Raw genomic sequence first — 15,108 nt, 5'->3', positions numbered from 1 at the left:
CGAGTAGCAATGTCTTCTATGATTGGACAGCGCGCTCCAAAACACGGAAGCCGTCATCGCTCTTCAGAGCAGTATGGCAGCCTCCGTCAGCAGTGCGTGTAAACCCTCTGTCGAACGTACATCGTTGAATACGACGAGTTTTCAAAAGAAGACGAGGAACAAGTTATTAAGCATACCTGGCACAAGACTCTCGGTGCAAAACGGACAGCTTTTGGTTTCGACCGGTGTCACGTCGCTCGACTATCTCCTCGGTCAGTCTCCTGAGATGTCATTTGAGCTTGGACTCAAGCAACACAGGAATCAGTGCTTGCATGCATTTGTTATTGTAGGGTTTTTATGTTGGTCATTCACTTGCCTAATGTCAGGTTTAATAGGTAAAACTTCCCGTTTGTGTTTTTCGACACGACCTGGACATAGATAGCATTTCATACGTATATGGTGACTTGCTTGACTAAAAATTAAAATATAAACATTAACTTGTGATTAATTTGTTACCAAATGGGATTTAATACTAAAATGCAAGCTAATACTTTTTTTCTTTCAATTGAACCGCAACTGTTACACTGTTGATGGTATGTGAAAAATGAAAATTCTTAAGAAGTATGCTGGATAAAAAAAAATGGATAATAAAGAACCCCCCCCCCCCCAAAAAAAAAAACAACAACAAAAAAACAAATCTTCAAAGAAACTCCAATAGAAGAAGGTGTAAATGTCTGCAATTTTAAGAACATAAGAGATCATAATTAATGGTTATTTATATTTTATTCAAATTGTGACCTATTAAAGCTATATACATATTTTTTAAATAACAAATGTAAACCTAATTTTGCACCCCATATCCTCAATAATTTGCATGCCTCATGTCACCAACCTTTTTGAAACTAAGAGCTACTTCTTGGGTACTGATTCATGGGAAGGGCTACCAGTTTGATAACCACTTCTGAAATACCCAATTTGCTCAAACTACCTTTAATAATCATTATGTTATTATTATTATCTAATATTGGTTTAAGTGAAGACACTGATTGTGCACTTTAACCCCTGGGCGTTATTTGACCATTTTTGGGCTTTTTGTTGGTTCTGACCAAGCCATTTCAAAATAAAATAACGCCCAGGGGTTAAGGGGGTACCACGTTGGTGATATTACAAAACCAAGAAGGGTAAATAAGAGTAGAAATACATGTCTCTGTTTTGTTATGCACGAGAGCCTGAAAGGAAGATCATCTAAATGTATTAAAGTGCCTTTATTATGTGTTGCTCTTATTTATTTATTTATTTATTTTAACAGGTGGTGGTCTAGCAGTTGGAACGGTGCTTCTCATAGGTGAGACCATATGTCAATCTTATTAACGCCTTAGCTGATGAATGTGTTCTGGCATAATTATTGACCATACTTATGACATGTTCAATTACATTTCTTAGGCGGATAGTTGAAGTCAAGAAGTACATATTTCTTGATGAGGTGTGCTCATTTTTTTGTTAGATGAACCAAATTAAATGGGTGGAAGCATGGCAATGTAACTGTGTAAAGCATTGGTGTCCAAACTATGGTGCAAGGACCATTTGTGGCCCGCCATGCATTCTTTTAGTGGCCCGCGGCATATACTAAAAAATGTTTACATGACCTAAAATGCAATTTTTTTTTTTAAGTAGTCATTAGGTATAGTAGATTGCTCTTGCTTTGGTTTTGAATGTGGAGATGGGATTCAGCTGCTACATAGTGGAGGGGCGGATGTATTCTGATGGGATACAGGACTGCGGACCACCCCAAAACCCTTATCACTTTAAACAAAAAGCATCATATTTTGTGGAATGCCCCTGTTGTGAAGTGTTGGAAAAGAATATAATTTTATGAGATGTTTTGGTAGCAGCAATTTTTAGCAAAGAATTGGCTAGCCTGGTTTACATGGAGCCATGTATTCTGATTAGAATGAATCCGAGCGGCCAAACGGAATGAAAATGCTCCATGTAAACACCTCAATCGGAAGAAAAAAGCTGAATCCGAATGGAATTTTATTCAGATTCACAGAATCATTCCGAACAAGCTTCATGTAAACAGTTCAGTCGGAATAGCCGGGCTGCGTCCGCTCTGCGCGTGCTCTGTCTTGATTTAAATGCGTAATGACGTTGTCGTTTTTGCACATTAAAATGGCAGCGTCTTACCAAAACCTCGTCTGTGAGTGCAGAACTTGTTTTAAAGTACTTGGAACTTGTTTTGATCAAGATGTTGCTTCAATAAAAGTGTTAAAACTATCGCAATTACTGTGCTAAATGACGAATGAACTCCATCTTGATGAATCACGTGTTCGATGTCGGTGTATCCCACAGCTGCCGAGAGGCTAATCTTGTTAAAGGGAGGGAGCATGTAACGACAGATCGGAATGGATCACGTCACATGTAGTAAACAGGGGACCACAAATCTTAATTAGGAATAATTTCAATCGGAATAACTAAAAGGTCGCCTTTGTCATTTTGTCTTTAACGCGACGCGACACACGACTCAAAATTTGGATTGCTATCTAAATTATGGCAATACTCGATGACTAGGGTTAGGTATCGAAAGTCGGTACTAGTACGGCACCAGATCTGACTTAAGCGGTAGTAACCAGACCGCCGAATGAAAACGAAAATTTCGGTGCCTCATTTCGGTGCTGTTGTAACGTCCCCTTGCTCTTCCAGAGTCAACTTGCGTGACCCGCGCTATGTAGCACATTGAAATGATAGAGCGATGCCAAAGCAAAAAAGCCCTACCACTGCCAGAACGTTTGAAATAGCAGATGACATTGATGACACTGACGGTAGCCTCTCCTCTCTTCCGGTAAGACTCATTTAATGCCAGCCGCAAATCTTTCATATTAGCAAACTTGTAAGCAAACACTGTTGCCATTCAACAGCATGTGTGTGACAAACGTGTACGTGGCTCTGTAAAATTCCACTTGGTGCTCACTTTCTGCTTTATGTAAAACTCCAAAGTCGTTTATTTTGTATGTAAAATTTTCACAGGAACACAACAGAAAGCTTCGCTAAAGATTTTTGGCTAGGTGACCTACTTGTCCCGAATATACCTCCTGCCTCGGGCTGTGTTTTTGTTAAATTTTGTGAGCTGTTGATCAGAATGGGCTACTACTAGTAACCTGAAGAGTTAGGTGTATCTTCTAAACTATTTTGATAGGAATATTTTTATTTCTGGCTTTCAAGTTACCACAGTGACTCCTTTCGCCTTTATTTATAATAGTTAGTAGTAGTATGTTCAATTTAACCCTGCAAATAAAAGGGTATTTATTGTTTTTGACAAAAAAAAAGTGCAGTTTTGTATTTTTTAGGTGCCGATTTGAGAACCGTTTAAGCACCGGAACCGTTTGAAAAGTACAGAAATTTTTGAAAAGTACAGAGAAGGCACCGGTATTGGATAAAACCAAACGATACCCAACCCTATCAATGACACCATATGGCAATTTTATAGCACACTAGACCAAAAATTTTCAAAATGAACATTGCCATGTTACAGCATGCAACACTTGACAGCGATGACATGGACAGCACAAAAATATGTCATAATTTTGATACTTAATCAGCTTCAACCGTTTTTTCAGGGAATCAGATGCCATTTATAATTTAACTTTGAATGTTCATACACACTGCCTCATATAATGAAAACAGGTTTAAAAATTCATGTTTTTGTTTGTTTTGTTTTTCTATTATGACATTTTGACAGTTACTGCTTTCATATGAATGATGAAAATGGCAGTGTATGAAAACCCTTGCATCGCATAGTCTTACTACACTGTTCTAGGACTCGAGTGTGTGCGAGTAAGAATAGATCCAAAGCTTTTTGGTACCCTCTCGATGTTTTGTTTAATGTATTGAATAAGGCACAAAATACTGAATTTGCCTCGCAAACAAAAATGCGAAACCGCTTATTTTGAGCCTTGTCATATGTTATATTTTTAGTGGTCCACCGGTCCTTTTCCTCGCCTAAACATAAATAACTACCGTCTTTTTCTGTGGAACAGGAATAAGATGAATAAACTGGTTATTTTTCACTTGGACTCCAGGTGTGCACACCTTCATCTTTAACCTTTAATAAATATGCTCCCCAGGCAGATGTGCTTTTTTAGAATCAAAGCACGTGTATTGTTGAAACGGAAATGTCTTCCTGTGGATCATTATTATTATTATCATTCAAAATAGACAAGGCTGTGCACACTAGTAGACAGTAAGGTTACCATATTCTTGTTTTCACTTGAAGCTGCAAATGTGTGTATCCAAGACCTATACCAAACTGATGATATTGCTTTGCCCTTTAATTCATCCCCCCAATCGATGCAGGAGTCGATGATTACACACTAATGCGTTCTTCCCTTCCATTTTGTGAATCAATGCACGGTTGGTTTCATCTGGTAATGAGAGACACAGTAAAGGTGAAATGTGTGTGTGTGTGTTCTGTTTGTCTCTAAAAGAGCTGTGTGTGTGTGTGTGTGTGTGCATCTGTTTTGTTTTGTTTAGTGTATTGTGTGTGTGGGTGGGTCAGAGGGAGTTTGGAGTGTGTGTTTGTTTATGTTTGTTTCAGGCAGTCGTCTCCTACAGTCTGCCCCTTGAGCTCTGATGGCCTGTTTGTGAGAGTCAGACATAAAATTATCAAGACCACTCTTGTCTGCCTTTGAAGTGTCTTGAGCTGTCTGTCCAGATTTGTCAACTCGGGAGGGGGGGGTCGTGGGGTGTGCAGTATGGCTGCTGTCTGAGGATCTCGCATCTCTCACAGGCCTCTGTAAGAAGAGGAACAAAGCTCTTATGTGTGCTTTTACTACATCAGTATTTGTTGAGGATTTGTTTATGAGCAGGACGGTCATTAAACGTTGTTTTACATGTCTTTGAACAATTTTTGGGCAAGCTTTGAAAATATTTGTAGATATATTTGAAGGCAGAATCTTCAGGGACAATAGAGCTTGAAAGGGTGTCTCTTGTTGCTGCCTGTTTGTTCAGCTCAGCTCCACATCTAGATTATTCCACAAGAGGACACTGCAGCAAATATTGCCAACACACAATTATTAAGAGCCTGCTAAGCCACTTTTTATTTTTTATTTGAATTACTTACTTTTACATTTCATAATTTTATCTTGAAAAAAATTATAAAAATAAAAATCATATATACCAGCGTACCAATACCAGCGTGAGTACTCAACTCGAGTAGTCACCGATACCAAGTACCGATACCACTAGTACTTTTGATACATAACATTTGCCCAAAACAATGAAATATAATTTTAAAGAAAGACCTATATCCCAATATAGCATTTTCACTTAAAATTGGATTAAGTTATTGGTAATTTTCTATTTTTCTAATTTCTAGTTCCTGATTGTAGAACGGCCACAAAATGCGCCGTGAGTACCAATATCTTGAAATAAGGCTGGTATTGGTACTACTCGCCCATCCCCATGGAATACATTACTTGGCAACTGTGAAGCAGGGCTGAGCTTTAGTGTTCGCCAGCTCACCAATGGCACCTAAAAACCACGTCGGACAAACTCAATTTACGGTAGCATTCGCCTGGATGACGACCTGAAAATTATTGCAATTGGAAGTGTACACATAGACTCGTGACAGCACGCGAGGATGAAGTATTGTTTTTCTTTTATATTTTCATATTACTACATATAAATCCTACATTTATTGTGTGAATGTCAAAATGCTCACAAAAGCAAATTGACAAGATCCTCAAAACTATGTAATATACAGTACATAGATATACAATATAGTACATTTATGCTCACAATATTTTGGCAAAAAATGTGAGGATTTATTTAGGACTGTATATGATCAAAAAAAATGTAAAAAACTTATAGTTACGAGTTACAACCCATATTACTGTATACATTTTTTTTTTGTAATGGAATGTCACATTGGAAGTGGGAAACACAATGACCTAGATATTTTCTCTCCTTTTTTCGCGGCTTCAGCTAATATGATTCAAGAGTCTTGCACTCCCCCTGGTTGAAAGCAAATAAGCTGGAGGCCTTCCCCACTTTACCAAACCTTTGTCACCATAAGCAAAAGAAGGGGAAAAAAGTCAAAATCATCCCATGACTATCCAGAGTGACTGATCTACCTTGAAGATATGACTTTGCCCCCCACCCCCCTGTTGCTTCATACCCTGAACCGCTAGCCCCACCCTTTACCCCCCGCCTCTACAGCCTAATGACTCCTGGAGGTTCCATTTGTAAGGCTCCCATAGAAACACAGCCACAATAGGCCCCATCTTGAGAGGGCCCATCTGGGAGTCTTTGTGGGGCCTGCTGAAAGCCACAAAGGCCTGCTGACCTAGAAAGCCATCAATAAGAGAACAGGGAGCCCCACCGACAACAAATTGAAGAGCTGTGGAATTTCCTGGGCCATCCCCGGTCCGTAGGTGAGGACATAGACTGGGAACGTGGGAGGCGGAATTCCCCGGATGCTGGAGGATGACACATCAGGATGTCATTCCCAAGCTGTCGGCTGTGTGCCCGTTACCTTTAACTGTCACTGCCGCCTTTTGTCCGCCTGCCCACTAGTTGTCATTGTTTGGAGAACCCTATGAAATCTTTACAAAATGCTGATTGTGACAGGAAGCAGCTGTGGCATGCTGAGCAGAGTTATGTGTCCTGCTTGGGGGAGTTTCACGGTGATGATTCTTTTCGCTTTGTTTTGTTTTTTGGTTTGTGGTGTGGAATGGCCTGGTGGCCACTTTGTGTTTAATAAGTAAGTGTACCTATGGGACTCGTTTGGTAGACCAAGTGATTCCTCAGTACAGTGCAGTCTTAAGTCCATATATGACTTGTTACTTCTATAGTAATGATGCTCAATTGGCGTATCCAAATCGAGAGGTTGCACTCTTTGGAGGCTTTGTTTGAAGGCTGATGATGGAAAATCTCCATGGCTTGACTAACCTGGGTCAGTATCATGATGATGATGATGATGATGATAATATAATATAAAACCTGATTATTATTTTGTCAAAGCAAAGCTGAACAGTAACTGGAATTTAAACCAAGAATGCTCGTCCACTAAAATATGCCTAAAGACAGTGGTCCCCAACCTTTTTATCACCACGGACCGGTCAACACTTCACAATTTTAACGCGGCCCGGAGGGTATTAAGTTGCCATTGTGTTAACGCTATCTGACTCTTGTTGCTATGGTAACGTTTAAGCATGCAAAATAACAAATACACACCACAAAATTGAATGTAAAGTGCATGAAAAATTTTTAACTTACCATAACGTGAAATCAATGGGAGCCCTGAGCCGAAGTGTGTTGTTTATGTCCAGTTTTGTTTTGGTTGTTGTCAATGCAGAAAACCCCACTTCACACTGATAGGCTGTCGGAAACGGCAACAGGGTTTTCCGTGCTATGGTGGCAATCTCAGGGTATTGCTGCCGTGATTTTAATAAAAAAAATTGGCACAGCTGTTGTCTCGAACATACTTTTAAGGCCACCGTCATTTTGCAATCACCAGCAGTTGATCTTCTTCTTGCATAGACATTCTAGAATCACCTGGCTTGTCTTTTAATCCAGGGTGTTTGGTCTCCAAGTAGTGAAACCGTTTTGGAGGCTTCATTCCCTCATTAGAGAGCCGGTCACCGCGTATAACACAGACCGGGCTTGGCTTGGTACATGTGAATCACCGACCGCGATAAATCCATATTTTATGTACGACTCCTGGTATTCTCTGTTAAAACCTTTCTTCTTCTTGGAAGTCATAGGCTCTTCTTCCGTCTCTTCATTGAGTCTTTTAGCCCTCGCAAAGAAAGTTTCAAGTGACAGCTGTTTCTTACTCATTTTGCTAGCTTGTGGGTAAACATTTGGTGCTCAAGTGACATAAAAGGTTTTTCAAAATAAAAGATCAAACTCAGATAATACATAAAACGGAAATGATTCATTACTTCTTGTTAGGCCCGGTACTGGTCCGCGGCCCAGTGGTTGGGGACCAAGGCCTTAAGATACCGACTAATTCTCAGGAAGTCTCTGATTCATATAAAAGATTGTACATTGTTGAGCATACAACCGGTAGAGGATTTGTAGCGGAACCTACAAATATCCTTGCAAAGTGACTTGAAATCTCCTCTTACCGTACCTTACCGTAATCCTCCTCTAATAGATACAGTCTGTTCTATTAATCCCTTGGCACGATTGTACTTGGAATCTAATTTAAAAGTTAGCGTGTGGTGTTCCCTTTATGATGTGTGGCTGGGCCAGTGTGATACCTATTAGCTAATAATAATAATAATAATAATAATAATAATAATAATAATAATAATAATAATAATAATAGCATGTAGCCTATAACAGAAAAACTGGAGTATATGCATATCTAAAATATATCTTTTTTTTTTTTTTTATGCAGACCAGTCGAGTAATCAATTAATCTGTTGATTTTTTTTTCAATTAATACGTGAATCAGATTTTTTTTTAAACAGAAGCTTTAATTGCCATCCTTATATTAAAAAACAAGACATCATTTCAAATTGACAAACATGAGTTAAGATTCAGTTACTGATGTGGTCTGTAGCATGTCAGAAAGTAGACGATGTGTTGATCATTGTTTTCCAACGTAAAAGCAGAGGTTTGCGAATGTCTTATTTTCATTGCGGCCAAAGATAATCAGTCTCCTTTCATGGACGACTACAGAAATCAGAATATTTACTATTAAGAGTCTGAAATTCCGGCGATTTAGACAATTCAAAATAAAAGTGTTGAAACGGTTAATCAATATATTGACTCTGCTATTTAACAAGGATCCACGCAGCTTTTAGAACTGCCTCTCAAGTTGCGGCCTCTATAGACCACGTAAATTGGGTCATTCATAGGGTACAGTCTCTGCGACACACATTCCTTCAAATGAGATTCATGTGAGTTAGATGTCAGGTGCCATTACCAGGGACCACACTTCCTCTGCCTCCTGTTTACCTACCTGCCAACTTAGGGCACCTATGGAAAGGGTCAGGTGAATACAGTGAGGTGAATATGGCTGAGTCCTTGCCAAAACCTTGACAAGAGAGTTGAAATAAAATGCACACTGCGATCGTCACATCACGCAGTAACACCTACAGTGTGTCATTGTGCCACATCGATGTTCCAAAGTTCGCCAAATCCTTACACCAATTATAGTCAGGCACTGTGATGTGGACATGAAGAGCTGAGCTCAAAGATGTGACATGAAGGAATGGTCAGAATAAATAGACAAGATCCTGTATACGCTATGATGGACTCCTTGTTTAAGTTACATGACATGAAGGTGATTGTTTCCTTGGAGTCTGCAGTCGTTAGCTTTATTTGTCTCTTTCGAATGTACCTGATATTTTAACTTTTTATCATTGTAAAGGGATATATTTCTTTTTTGTTTTGTTTCCCCCCCCGTTGGACATAAACTAACCAAGCACACTTCTGAAATGTTGCCAACCCTTGTTTCTTTTCACCAGAGGAGGACCGTTATGATAGCTACTCTCGTATGATCCTAAAATACTTCCTGGCAGAAGGAGTGGTGTGTCAACATGAACTCTTCCTAGCGGCGGCTCAAGATCACCCGAATGAAATCTTCCAGGTAGGCTGGAAAGTTCATGTAAACCAGGGGTGCTCAAGTTGGGTCCTCGAGTGCCCCTATCCAGCCTGTTTTCCATGTTTCCCTCCTGCAGTGCAGCTGCATCTAATGATCAGTTTATCAGCAAGCTTTGCAGAAGCCTGATAACCGTCCTGATCATGAATCAGGTGTGTTAGTGGAGAGGACATGGAAAACAGGCTGGATAGAGGCTCTCGAGGACCCAACTTGAGCACCCCTGATGTAAACAAAACAAATGTAAAGTTGAAATGGCTTCAAATGTGCTTCATTTGCTTAATATTGCTTTCAATGCTTTTTGCAAAATTACTCTATATCATATATTAAAAAGAGCAAACGTAATATTCAATCACACACATTTTAATGGCAATCCATCAGCTGTCAGTGTACAGTTTAAACAATAATGAAGGAACACAGTCTTTAAGATGTGCGCAGGTCAGCGGGGGGATCGCAAAGGTCACGGGTGGCATGGTTGTGCTATTGTTGAACTGTTTCCCGATGTTTGCTGTGTGAAGAGGCCTGCAGTCCCAGAAGCTAACTGCCAGCCAAAATACGGGAGGTGGGCCTCTCTCGCGCTGATTGATAGTGGGAGGGGTCACAGCCTCACCCTCTCTTTACATATCAAAGGTTTATTAAGACAGGGGCACTCTCAATGGGGATATATCACATTATTTAGTGTTTTCACAGCTTTAAACACTTAGCCAATTCTCAATGCTGAGGTGGACATTAAAGCAAATCATTAAATGAAGAATTTGTGATAAAGTTGAAAACGGTCTTGATTCATGTGCATATTGCTCCAACCCCTTCCTATACCATATTTGATTTATATCTATATCTATTATATCTATCTATAATTGATAATTGTCTGTTGCTAGAGCAATATTTGTCTTTGTTATATGTATGCACTTGCATTTGTTTAGAAACCAAGCTGATAGAGTTTCATGTTTCTCTTCATGTATTGTCTTAACTCCTCTCATCCGCCAACTCCATTTTACAGCTATTTTATTTTTAAATAAAGAAAATGCCAATGAACTGTGAGTGGCTGTTAGTGGCTCAAACGACCTAAATATCAGTCAGATACGACATCTTTTACAAATCCAAAGGAACAAACTGTAATAGGATCGTACATAAGCCTATCAAATTACCACCTGCTCTGGGGAGATTTGACATCGATAGAAGCCTTTGGAGCATGTTAAATAGGATTTGCAATGTTAAATTCAAATTGCTGTCAAATGTGCAATCAATATCAGAATCTTAGGGCTGCCACACACTGTGCGATGCTTCCGATTTAAGACCCAACCATCACAAAAAATGGCATTTGGTCTCTCACTCCCGCACAGTAGACGATTTAGCATTAGGACTCCTTGCGTTGTGAACTGTGCAAGCCTGATGTCCCGTATGACTTTTTTGAATCCATAAAAAATGGAATGCAAGCTACTACATAATGATGACATGGACAAGAATAAAGATTTTAAAAAATGGGGATATCGGAAATAGATTTTTGATCACTTCCGCGCATTTTGATTGTCTATATGAAACGGTTTGATTGGCTTCTTCACACCTGGTCCTCAAGAGCCAGAGTTCTGCAGGTTTTAGATATTTCTGTCAGCCAACACAGCAAGCTCTGCAGAATGATCCTGATCTTTAGAATCAGCTGTGTAGGAGGACGGAAACATCTAAAACCTGCAAGACTCTGGCCCTCGAGGACCAGGAGTGAGGAAGCCAGGTCTATATAATACACAACATCGCCACATTATGCACCTGCTATACGAATTTTGAATCGCTACAAAACCTTGTGAAATTTTGCAACAGAACTCCACACACTGCGCTAGTGTTGAATGAGTTTCTCCGCATCGCTCAGTATGCAGCAACTCTGAGTTTGACAGCTTAACTTCTGAGTTCTGACCCTGCATATTCGTTTTTTCAATTCAAATAATGTATATTTTTTGCAATTATAAAATATTGGGATTTTCTTTTGTTAGAATATATAAATTAGCAACCCATTATGAAAAGGAGATGGATGTATCATAACTGCAGAGGTAGGGTTTTACACAAACAGAATGGTAAATATTACACTGTATTAATAATGGAAAACGCAATATATTGCACCTGAATGTGTATCATGGAATATGTGATTGCGGAAAAAAATATATACATTTCAACATTAATTTAACATCTACTCTTCATGGTTGTGCACAGGAGCTTCCTGATCCTATTTTAGATGATGTTGTCATGCACCAACCAGCGGAGCAGCCGAGACTCTCTTGTGAGCCTCAGGGCAATTTAGATGCCATGAAGATTGCCTGGCGTTATCAGAATCTCCCAAAAGTACAGGTAATCTGATAATAGTGTATTTTTGTGAGTATTTATCCTGTACATTTTACTCGTTCCACTATCTATGTTATATTTATATTATTTGATTATGAAAAAAAAGAATAGCAGAGAGTTTCTGAATCTGGACATGGTGTTTTTTTTTTGTTTTTTGTTTTTTTGCAATTGTCTCCACCACAAAAATCCATCAGTATTCTGAACTTCTTTGTGGAGTGAATGAGGCCTCAGCCTCTCTTTTCAGAGCTGGAGCAGATTACTCACACTTAGCTGGCAATAGGTAGGCTTTTCACTAGTCCCCAGCCCTCATACACACACGCCTGCACCCCTGCTTAGCCTGGGAAACAAGAGTACTTTGCAGCCCTGTGCATTGACATGTCTGCTCGCTCAACCCTACGACCCAGACCTGCGCCTCTGTCTTCTCCCAAATCCCTGCCTTTCCCCCTGCTAGGGTCGGCAGGCCTACACTCTTTCTTCCGCTTTGAGTAGAGGTGACCCCCCTCTCTCATATATTTCTCTGCTCTCTCCCCCCTTTTGGTCTATAATCCATATCGCTATGTGGATTAACAGCACTGCAGTGTATCCCTGGGGATCCTCTCCCTCTTTCTCTCACCCTGGAAACTTCTTTATATCTGTGTCCTTTCGTCACCTCTCCCCCTTCCCCTGTAAAATCGTCTTTACAAACCACTGGTAAGCCCCACCAGAGGATTTGCATCCCAAATTCACCCCCAGAGTCAACGCTTACTTTCCCCTTACACACACCTCTCCCGGCAATGCCTACTGTGTCTTGTTCCCGATGAAGACATCAGATCAAAGGTGAGGCTGTCAGGGCGGGGAAGGAACGCTAAGCGGGTTGCCCAGCTCACAAAAAGAAGATGAGCCCCTGAGCCCCCCTCCTGCCCCGCTGACCTCCTCGTCCCGCTAGGAGAAGGACACACCGGGGGCCCTAATCCAGATTAGGAGTAGATTAAGGGTGCCTCCAACAATGGAATCCCTGGTTTCACTGAGAGAGAGGAGCTCAAACTCTCTCTTTCAGCTGCAGGAAAACATCCGCCTTCCCCTGCGTCCCTGACACGTTTTCTTTCAAAGCCAGAAGTGGACATTTATGTGAAGAAATGATTAAGAGCGTGTTGGTAGTGGTTGTTTAACTTCCCGGTTGCAGGAATGTTGAGGAATGACCCATAAACAATGCAATTGCATTGCCATGCAGTTGTGGAGCACCCTCATTTAACATATTAGAAAAACAAATATGACTATTATTTTCTCATTTAATCCTATTTCGTATTTGATTTTAAAAAAATCTGTTGTTGCGAAACAGTTGAAAGCAGGCAGCTGTGGTTGACGGTTTGGGAATTTGTGTACAGTACATCACACTGTTACGGTGGATTTGTACTCGTCTGTCTGCAATGTCCGATGCAGGTAATATGATGAAAACAAGTCATGTTACTTTACAGCATCTTCCCAATGTGTGAGTTTCAGTGCAATTTGGGCCAATGTGGTATCTCAATCTTCATTTTGGATTTTTTTTTTCAATCGTCAATGAAACTTTACTTTTTAATTTATTTTCATTTAACCTTTCCTTTACCAGGTTGGTCCCGTTGGGATTAAAACCCTATTTTTCAAGACAGGCAGTAGCAAAAGAACACAAAGTTAGAGACATACAGTAGCCTACAGAGTGAGACAAATTTGAAATTTACAAAGCACATTTTTGTTTAAATGATCAATAAAATTGTTCAAGCAGCCAAGGTTAAAACATTGACATTGTATGGAAGGTGATTCCATGTCTTTCAATTTAGATTTAAAAACATTTAAGGACACTAGTTCCTTGAGCTTTAAATCATTCTGCAAAAGATTCCTGGCTGAGAACTCACAAAAGACTACTTTGCTATCTTTCCCACAAAATAAGTAACAACACTCTAATTTTGCTTTCTCACTTTTTGTATAATTAAAAAAATAAATAATAAAATCATGAATATGGACACAGTGGTCATTTTTACATTTTATTATAAGAAGTACTTTTTAAAACTTTAACTGTCTTAAGAGTTCTTTTTTCTCAACATGCGTTTGACTTTTTTCCCCCCAACTCAGAGTGGTCTTGCATCCTTGTCTCGGTTTGGCCACTATTATGACGTTTCCAAAACAATGGAGCCAGAAATGCGCCAGGCAGCCAAGTGCCACCACTTCTACCTTCCAGAACATCCCAGCCACTCATCAGCCACACACAGGTAAAGCAACACGACATCATCCGCAGAACACTAGCAAACCAATGAGACACCATCGTGAGAACACATGCAAAATACGCCCGGCATTGTCGACAAAATGCATTTAAACAACAAAGACATTGCTATAGAGAACTTGTGAGCAAGCATGGCATTGTTTGCACAATATAAGCAAACCAGGTATGTCAGCAGACCAAAGTAATAAAGCCTTTCATTTGGAAACCTAGAAGATAAAAAAGGCATGCTTGATTTAGAAGAGTTTAATTTGGGTACAGTAAAACCCATTTTAAGGCGGGTTACACATTATAGACCCACCCACAATAGCCATCTCAAATTCTTTAACATATTTTCATATAACATATTCTATAACATAATTTAAACACACTGTATAACATTTTATGCATAAAATACATAGAAAATACTAGGGATGACCAATACGAGTTTAGTATTTTCCGGACTATAGGACTGTAGGGCTGCATTCACACTGCAGCTCAATTCCGATTTTTTTCACAAGTATCTGATTTTTCCATGCAGCGTGAACGGTACAATTCCGATTTTTTTTTCACACCAGACCTGGGCCTCTTTCGTATGTGGATATAAATCGTATGTGGATATAAATCGTATATGTATGCGATGCGTCTGCACTGTGAACGCTCATCCGCACGCATCCGATTCATACATTTGTCAAAAGCCTGATATGCGCTTGCGCGGGGGCGGCAGGTGAGTGCTTGGAAGAGAGACTACTGACACGTCTGTGAATGTACAAAGCTGTTTTGAGTAACAGTGTTAACTTTTTGTTTTATCTTTAATTTAATCACACTTGAAACATGAAGCATAAAGTGGACATTTGTGGCGACAGTAGAAATTCCGCCCTGCAGATGGTTCATCACACACGTCAATAACGCAACGTCATCTTCAATGAAATGAAGATATCGAGGAGCCTCCCCTCATTTCCTCAAAATATTTCTACCC

At 39.8% G+C, this 15,108-nt stretch overlaps 1 protein-coding gene across 1 annotated transcript in view; it reads left to right on the top strand.

Annotated features, from left to right (window-relative positions):
• Positions 1 to 37: 37 nt before the first annotated feature.
• elp4 (elongator acetyltransferase complex subunit 4) overlaps positions 38 to 15,108 on the top strand; it is a 62,751-nt gene continuing 47,680 nt past the window's right edge. The window contains exons 1-5 of the mRNA XM_077564899.1: positions 38 to 251; positions 1,289 to 1,324; positions 9,456 to 9,577; positions 11,789 to 11,923; positions 14,006 to 14,142. Of these exons, the coding sequence (XP_077421025.1) occupies positions 74 to 251; positions 1,289 to 1,324; positions 9,456 to 9,577; positions 11,789 to 11,923; positions 14,006 to 14,142 (608 nt within the window). The 5' untranslated portion in view covers positions 38 to 73. The remainder of the gene's footprint in view (positions 252 to 1,288; positions 1,325 to 9,455; positions 9,578 to 11,788; positions 11,924 to 14,005; positions 14,143 to 15,108) is intronic.

The sequence above is a fragment of the Vanacampus margaritifer genome, chromosome 4 (genome assembly GCF_051991255.1).
Source record: "Vanacampus margaritifer isolate UIUO_Vmar chromosome 4, RoL_Vmar_1.0, whole genome shotgun sequence".
Lineage (NCBI taxonomy): Eukaryota > Metazoa > Chordata > Actinopteri > Syngnathiformes > Syngnathidae > Vanacampus > Vanacampus margaritifer.
This window is presented reverse-complemented; position numbering and strand designations above follow the sequence as displayed.